This window comes from Vidua chalybeata, chromosome 14, assembly GCF_026979565.1.
Source record: "Vidua chalybeata isolate OUT-0048 chromosome 14, bVidCha1 merged haplotype, whole genome shotgun sequence".
Classification (NCBI taxonomy): domain Eukaryota; kingdom Metazoa; phylum Chordata; class Aves; order Passeriformes; family Viduidae; genus Vidua; species Vidua chalybeata.
Genome location: NC_071543.1, coordinates 11679351 through 11688622, shown reverse-complemented (window position 1 = coordinate 11688622; position 9272 = coordinate 11679351). Strand labels below are relative to the sequence as shown.

At 39.1% G+C, this 9272-nt stretch overlaps 1 protein-coding gene across 2 annotated transcripts in view; it reads right to left on the bottom strand.

Annotated features, from left to right (window-relative positions):
* Positions 1 to 2342: 2342 nt before the first annotated feature.
* The window catches only part of NRK (Nik related kinase), an 87704-nt gene continuing 80774 nt past the window's right edge, over positions 2343 to 9272 (bottom strand). For both annotated transcript variants that reach the window (XM_053955510.1, XM_053955511.1), the window contains exons 30-31: positions 6726 to 6865; positions 2343 to 5949 (exon numbers count right to left, since the gene is read on the bottom strand). In XM_053955510.1, the coding sequence (XP_053811485.1) occupies positions 5866 to 5949; positions 6726 to 6865 (224 nt within the window). In that variant the 3' untranslated portion in view covers positions 2343 to 5865. The remainder of the gene's footprint in view (positions 5950 to 6725; positions 6866 to 9272) is intronic.

Genomic DNA, 9272 nt, shown 5'->3' with positions numbered 1-9272 from the left:
AAAAGGCTAAGAAGAGCAGCAGCTTCCAGTCTTTATAGTGTCACTGGTGCAGACGGTCTTTGGAAATCCAGAAGTGCGGCTGCAACTTAGGCAGAGCTGGCTCAGGTGCTGGGCCAGAGCAGTTCTTCCAGCTTGAGCACAGCTGTATCCTCAGTCTCCTGCCTTTGTTACTGTGGAGCATTTGCCATGGGGAAATTGGAAGACCTGTTGTCTGAACCATTTAAAAGAGTCTGAAAAAACTAGACAAAGGGGTATAAAGCACAAGCTTTTGCTGGCCTTTAGAATTCTCTAGGAATGATAGGACATTATGGATTTTATGGCACAGTGCATTCCTTAGTGAGATTATATTGAAGCCAAGTATTGGATAGAATTTCCACATGGTGTCTTTCTTCCCCAGAAAATACAACTTGTTGTGTGAACTGATAAAATGGCATTTACAGTTTAAAAAAATGAACATGACCCAAAATGATCTTTCACAGGATGTGATTTCACATCGCATACAACGGATAACTAAGGTATACACTTTTTTTTAAATAACTTGTGAGTATAATGAGGAAATCTGTGGACCGCTCCCATCTTATCTCCACTTTTGTCTGTGTTCTTGATGTGATTTGCAGAAGAAAGTTATTCATGCACAGGCTATTGTTGCAAGTGCATTTGTTGCCATTTTTATTGTGGGTCACTGGGGTTTCATTCATTGAAGCTGATGCTTTTGTGGAGTGGTAATGGACTGATGTGGACTGATAGCAGAGTTAATACTTTGTACTGGATAAATCTGTATGCATTGCAGGTTCAGATACAAGATAGCTCCTTCTCTTAGGAACTTGCTCCTGCTGCCTTCTTTCTCACCAGCAGAGGTCCAGCTAACATATCAATTTCAAAACTGGTACAAGGGTAAATCTCTTGCTGTCACCCTGTGAACAACAAGTTTTAAAGACTGGCTATGTCTGTGAGTTCATCTAGATGTGATTTCCCTACCATACCTGAACAGTGGGACTGATATAACTGTATTAGAAACTGGAAGTTGAGAAACACTCAGTCAGTAATGACTGGAGAGGAGCCATCAGCAGATGGCTGTACCACATCACAAGAACTAAGGGCTTTGTGTTATGCTGAGCCTGCTACATCAGGGTGTGTAAGCAGCTCATTGAAGACAATATGATTTTTATATGCCTTCAACCAAGTGTGCTAAACAATACTTGTGTTCACCCCATGTCGATCAACAGTCTCAAATTCTCAGAGACAATCAGCAGTCAAATATCTTGGGTTTTAGATACAACACACTTTAAGAAAACAGTTGTTAGCTTTACAGCAGTGACAGTGAGGAATGAGCTATGCTGAACAGGAGGATGATATTACATTCTGTTAAATATTACATTTAAAGTACATTGGAGAAATGAAAGGCACAAAAGAATAAAAGGTAATGCTCTAGATTTTAAAAACTTAGCTGGTGTGCAAGATCATAAAGCTTACTGTAAAAGTTGTTCACCACAGTGTTTTGAGGACAAAAATAGAAAAGTTTTTCTGATGCATTTCACCATTATTTCCTAGGTGCTTTTGTTAAATCTTCTTAGAAAATAACGGAAGTGGTTAAGTAATGCTAAAATAACACTTTGGGTGATTACCCAGCTGACATACCCTTGCTCTTTAATCAGCTCTCTGCACTTTGAAAGGCAGTTTAAGAAAGTGGCGGGTTATCAACGGGAAGTTTTCTTACACTTTTGGTGTGTGAAAATTTGACTTACTGCACAGATTTTAAAATCTATAGAAGTCTTTCCTATAGACTGCAGTTTTGCTTATGCTTCATTTAACATAAATGCAGCTGTTTAACCATGGAACTGAACTTGTAACCCAGCTTTTATGATGGTCTTTTGAGAAACAATGCCAGTGGCAATGAAGACTGTGTGAGCTTACCTGAGAAAAAGTGACTAGGGCTAACCTGGCACTAAGACTAATGTGCACAAAAGCCAGTTCTTGTAGCATCAATGACGCAAGCTGTCACTTTGCTGTAGTTCCACTGCCCTCATCCTACTGGGTGTTTGTGTAAAGAGAAGGGCAGACACACAGAAATCCAGTGAGGCTCATTAGCAGCACACACAGCACAGCACTGGCTGTCACCCTCAGGAGCACTCTGTCCAGTCTGAACTCTCACACTGTCACTTGGACATCTTTATCCACACAAGGATATATATTTGTTTTGTCCCTACAGGCAGATATGCATGTTTCCCTAAGGATGGTGACTGGATTTGGAAAACAATAACAAAGGTTTCTACAATTTTTAGAACAGCCAGATGTCAATATAACAGAATGTCAATATAAAAGAATCATTGCAAGCATGATACTAGTTTTGATTTTTCAGAGTATTTTTATTGCTGTTTCAATTGTACAATTCAAACATTAGAGAACAATACATAGTGTACAGTACATAACTTGCATGGTTCCCAGGTTTTGAAGTCATGTGCCAAGCTTCAGGCTGCAAAAGAGAGTTCACGATGCCAAAAATGAAAGCAGGCACATAGACACAGTTCCACATTGCTGCAGCATTAGCACAATCTTGTGTGGCAAATGCAACATTATGAGCACCACCTGTCATTAGGAGACTGCATGTACCAAAGGGTGAATGACATGGATCCTTAACGTTCTGCCCCTGTAGCATTTTTTCATGTCAAAGTGACATCACTAGAAAAACACATTAAGCAGTTTAGTCCTTGGTTTTAAAAGTTAGTGAAAGGGTACAGCTCGTGAAACACCTCAGAAAATGAAATTACAAATTTGATATACATTTTGCATAGTTAAAGTTATGTCTGGATAACCTTGGTTACTGGATTTTTTTCTCCTGGCCTTTGTACTTTTGCTTTGAGCTGAACAGTTTCTCAAAAGACTCCCTCATTCAGTGCCCCCCAGTCACTTCAGATACCTTTCCATTTCTTTGGCTGCTTTCTTTTCCTTAACATCTTTGTATTCCTCCTATAGCAATATGCTGTGACAGACATCCACTCCCTTACCTCTGGCTACTCATGTTTCTTTTCTTAAGCTTTTCCCTCCTCTTCAGTCACTTCCCCTTTCTTCTGTTACTCTTCTCAACATCTCTGGGCTCTTTCTCATCTTCAACCATTCTATCTCTTGATAGAGAGACGATGCCACAGGTTTTCCTTGTTGCATCCAGTTGCTGTTGCTATTTGCGATACCACTTCTAAATCCTTCAAAAGCATTCCCCTCTAAGTGCCTCATACTTCCCATAATATCACATGGAAAGTTTTTAATGTTTTTTTATAGTGAATAGAAGATGAAAATCCAACTCACTGCCTCGAATTAAACTTAAGCTTGAACACATTTGCTTCTTTAATCTGTTCATATGAGTTGTTATAAATTCCCACAGTTCTTTGCTAAATTCTTTTCAACTAGTCCCTAGCATCAGGCAATTATCAGCCTCCTACCTGTTGACACCAGAACAGGGGAGGGGAAAATCCCATGCATCCTCTGTAATGCAGAGGCTGCTGAAAGCACACTTTCAAAATATTACAGGGCAGCCTGGATCACTGATTACTTACAGCATGAGCAGCTTTGCAAGTTTTTCACACCTACTGTGTGCAAAACGAAAGCTCTTCTTCCTTCACAGTCTCTTAGACTTTCAAGTCAAAAGCAACTAAGTTGCTTATAAATTGATTGTCTGTAACTTGTAACTTTGATCTCTGGTGCTGTTATAGATTTGGACTTGTTTGGTTTTGTTGGTGGCTTTTTTTTTTTTTTTTCTGTTGTTTGTTTGTTCTATGAGTCCAGTGCAACGAGCCCAAGTGTTCAGCAGCACAGGGAGCCAAGCCAGGCTTTGCTCATTTGCCCCAGCCCTGGCCCTGGCAACAGGCAGGAACATTACTACAACCAGACAGAGCTCCTGTTGTCACACAGCTCTGCTCAAGCAGTTTCCATTCAGTTTCAAGTCTGCACACAAGCTAATCACTCACATACATTAAGAACCATTTTGAGTATTTAACTGTGTTTTTTTAGTATGGCTTTAGGCTTATTTTTCTGTTAGTTAAACATTTAAAAGGAAAATTCTTAATTAAAAAACACTATACATTTTGAGATAAGCTAGTGCCTGTGAAAAGTGCTAGGTTAATAACTTTGGAAAGTGCAGTCCTCCATATAGCCAAAAACATAACAGCAACAGTGCAGGCACCTCTGGCCTGCCTGCAGCAGTGAGGAGCCAGCACAGGGAACAAGGGGAAGAGTGATGAGTCCCTAGTTTGAGTCCCTGCTGACATCCCCAGGGACAGCAGTTCTGAGCACCTGTCAGTCACAGCATCACTGCCAGCACACGGACTGACACCCAGTACTGGACAGCACAGCTGCCACTCCCAACAACTCTGCTTCTGCCTCCCAGTCAACACAGAATCATCATCCTTGAGGTAGACGAACAGATATTCCAACACACTTTTCCTGCACCTTTCAGTATCAAGTATTTCAAGTAAAAACACCTATTTTCAAGCACTGGAACTAGTGATTTCACTTTTGCCCACAGCATTATCCCTACTGTATCACATCTGGAATGAGCTCTTTTGTATTACATTTGATGCTCTACATTTTCAAAGCACATCCAAAAATCAGCTACATGAGGATTACATTAAACCCCACAATTGAATCATAGTATATGATTATATATTGTATATGTATATATATTTATATATATATATATGTATATATTATATCTCTATAGTTTTATGGCCAACTTATAAGCCCCTGAGAACAGTTTATGCAGAAACACTGGCACCAATAACACTAGAAGATGCAGCTTTATTTAGATGTAATTAGCATAGAAAGCACTTGGAATTATTCATATTTTCTATTTATAATAGATTAACTCTTTGGATATTTTCATAACTATATTAAGAATACATTTGTTAATCTTAATATCCATTGTGGAAAGATTATATTTACATACAAATACATAAAGACTTGATGTGAAAGAGCAAGAAGGAAAAATAGAAAGTGCCTGCTCTTGTGCCTTTCTTTATATACATGGGTAGTGCCTTTAAATCAATTCATATGAGTGTGGGTCCCAGCTGTGAATGAAAGTTACAGGTTCTGTTTCATAATGCTTTATGCATCTATGATTTTGACTGACTATTTAAACTGTTTTTACAAATACATCCTACAGTAACTGTGTCTATGGGCTCAGGCATCCAGCCCTGAGAGAAACTCAGTCTGCCCCCCACTCCATTTGTAAAAATCTCCCAGCTGGGGCACACGTTCAGAATTAACTATTTTTACAACTCTGAAACACACCTGTCCACCCAGCACAGGGGATGATCCCTCAAGGTCCAAGGAGGGAGGATCCCTCAAGCCTTCTGGTCTGTGCTGGGACCCACCACAAACCCTTACTCCTTCCCTGCTGTAAGGCTTGGACAAGTCATTCAAGTTCATCTTGGTGACAGTAACAGCTTGCTTAAACTGCAAAAGGAGCCCAATCTCAATTCAAAATAGATTCCAACTGTGGTTTTGTATCTACCTACAGCTGTCACTGTCCATAAGAAGTGAGTTCAGTTCAAGATACCAACATTACATCACCTGTGAAAGTGAAACTGTCCATTTTTCAGAGTACAGGAGCTTCTTCTATTGGCTACATTCTTCACTAAAGTCTCCTTAAACAATCTTTGTTTGCAACATACTTTGAAAGACAAACTAAACATGTTTGCAATACTTCAACAGGAAAATGGAATTCTTTCCAGACTGAAAGAATATGAATTTTAATAAGTCAGTAATGACAACATTTTTGTAGGTAAGAAGTGCAAATCTGTGTGTATTACCTCTGAGAATTTTACACTGCTACCTACAGGGAATTTTTCATTTTCTTCATTTTGATGTGCTTTACCAGTTGAATAGTACATTTTGACCAAGAGTCATAAAGTATATTTGACTGCTGCCTCCTGACTGTACAGATGCAAAGAACACCTTGAAAGGGAAAAAAAAAAAAGGAAAAAAAAAAAGATGCTACTGTCAGTTTATATTTATGAAAAATATAAAGGTGATAGAATGCCACAGTCCCAAATACAAGGATATACATATATCACAATTGAATTTTAATCCCATGATAAACTTTTTAAAGTGAAACTGTACTTGTGGTACAACTACATTTTTTAATGTATTTCTTTCCCTATTTGAAAAGACATAGGTGAACATTTAAAAATAATTAATCTAAGGTTTTAGGGCTTCAGTTTTCTAAATATGACAGTGTGACTAATTTCAGAGAACATCCACCAAAATTGCAATATGCAAGAAATCATACCTGATTATCCATACCCTGGTATCTGCAATTAAGAATGTTGGGGGATTTTTCCCCCCATGATGACTGCTCTGAACTGCCTGTCATTTCAGTAACCCAGGACAGGCAGTCCTGTAGCTGGGAATTGTTGGGGCTGACTCACTAACCCTCCCCACTACACCTGTGGTGCTGTGCAGTTCACAATGCCTCTATTTGTTATCACTGATAGCAGTGAAGGCTGGGTGGAATAGAGAGTTCTAACAGCTGCTGGTGGGAATGTGTGCAACATCCCTAATGAATATCCATAATGGGTGCTTTGTGGGACCAGTGACTACACTGGCTTTGAACAGGGAAGTTATACCAAGGCAGGAAATAACCAATAATAAAGTTACCAAAATTAACTGGTGTGTCATAGTCAGCTATTACTCATTCTTGCTACGTCACCACACTGTAGTCATCTCTGTACCTTGTCATTTCTTTCACATAGAAATTTTAGCTTCTGTGCTTTCTTGTGCATAAATACTCCTTCCAGATTTCCTGTTTCCACAGAGCGTAGTTCAATCGCTTTTTCTCCCCAGCCCATGACCTGATTGGACTGAAGGTAAGCTAGAAGGAAAAAAAAAAAAAAAAAAAAAAAAGGTACTATTTAACAGCTGAAAGACTGATTCTTGGATTCTTGCCTCATTTATGTTATGCATTTCTCTTTGATAACAATATATTCTGAATTATTTGTATTTTAAGTTTACACAAAAAAGCCTTAGGAATAGTAACTAAATTTCGGTTTGTCCTCTCAGATTTATTTTGAACTCTAGACATAAATCTTAACTACTACTGTATATCTTAGACTCACAAAAGCTTGGAGGAAAACTCTGAAGGGCATTTTGTTTAACTGCTGGCCCCAAAGTGGGGCCAAAATAGACAAGTTACTCAGGACCTTGTACAGATATGGTTTGATGGATATTTCACAACCTTTCCAAGACCCTGCTGCAATGCATCACTGCTTTCAAGGCTGAACATTTCTTCCTAATATCTTGGTGCAACTTGTGCCCATCTTTGCCTCTCATCCTTTAACTGTTCATATTCAAGAGAAGTCTTGACTGTACCCACTGTACTCTGTTCCTTTTAGGAAGCTGGGTTTGTATTTACTATGGAGTTCAGCTTAGTCGGAAACCTAAATACTTCAGAACCTGAGACCATGGCATGATTTATTTGTTGTCTTCCCATCACTGGTTATGTGCAGTATTTCCAAAACCAAAAGAAGATATTCTAGCACTGTGGAAGCTTACTACAATACTCCCTTTAAATCTGGCAATAAGTACTTGGAATAGTGATGAAGGAGTTAAGACCACAGATTTCAAATTAGGCACAGTTTCAGTGAAAGCCCTCTGACTGGTACTTGTATGGGCTTCCAAGGTAAAATCTCATTAGCTATGCTCTATTGATGGTCAGTGCTCACCAATTGTTCTTCTTGCTCAACTATCAACTGTTATTTCATTAGTCTGGGAATTCTGATGCTCTAAAATGATGTAGAGGGAATGTGTGCACTGGACTGGGTTTTAGCTTCATTGGACAGTGTATATCTAGCCTACATAATTAGTGTGAGCAAGGTCTGCTTCTTAAAACCTTCCGTGTTGATCTGGGGTATTGTCTAAAAACTGAACTTTCAGTACAGACTGATACCAGAAACAAAACCCTACAATCCTGCTTGAGAAGAACAGCAGAAAATAAAGGCAATATGCTCACATGACTGTATATACTTCTAGCAGGGTTGATTTAATACTAACTTGGAATCCTTGCTTTATAATTGTTGTTAGAACAAATGTATGAAAATCATACCTCCTTGGAAACACATATGGTTTGGTTACAGTGTTGTGATTTTAGTTTCCTCAGAGTCTATAAATTTCCCCTAAATCTGTACAGAAGACTTTCAGTTATTCTTTGTGCACACTGAAGGCTTCCCTGCCACTAGTGCTGAGAGCAAGATAATTTCCCAGTATTCCAGTCATGAGAAAAGAGGAAGAAATCAACCTGTTTTAAAAGCAAAGCAGCAGTGAGCAACCAAGAGTAAGTGGTAAAAGAGGAGAAGTATTTTCTAAAACTCAAACACATGAAATGAATATATTTTCAAATCTTTTCTTTATGCTTCAGGTTGTACAACAGGGCACCATTGCTGCAGGCTGTGAAGAAAGTGTCATTAACATTTCTGAACAGTGCAGCAGCAGCAGGATGAGCCCAGGGCAGCACCCATGCAGTCTACAGTATCTGAAAAGTAGGCCCAGACCACACATGAAGTGAAGAACATCAAAACTATACAAGACTCAAACTTTTGTTATTTTTTGTGCCAACTGACATCACATTGACCTTTTCAAACTTCACTTTTGAACACAACAGAGACAGAGGCACCCTGTGGTTCTGGGGGTGGGAAGCAAGGCAGGTGTATATATACAAATGGCATGAAACTATTCTGTGGCTGCACTGTTTAGTACAGGTCATATTGGTCTAGCAACAAAGAACTAATAAGTCTCCTGATCTTTTCCACCACATGAAATTCACACTCCAGCTGCCACTATGCTGTGTCTGTATCTGTGCCTTTGGCAGATTTCAATTTGATAGCTTCCTTGCAGCTCCCAGTAACCACTTCATTAGTCTCTGATGCAACCTCTAGGTCATCTGCTGAGCCACTTCTGCTGTGTTCTGAAGAGATCTGACCTCCAGGCAGTATTCAAAACAGGAACAGAATAAACCAGATACACCAAGTTCAGCCCTGATGCTCTGCTGTCTGGCCAATACACCCAGAACTTGTCAACTGACAATGGCAGGTTTAAGTACAATAGCATAAAATCTCAGTTTTGTAGCAGAATCAAAAAATTCTTTCCCAAATTTCTTCTGTGAAACAGCATGCAAAGAAAATGGCCTCATTACACCATTTGCACAATTGTCCAGTAATAAGGACTTATCCATACATGGAGATTAATTTGAAGGATAGCAGGCTAAGAATTCAAAGGTCAGTACT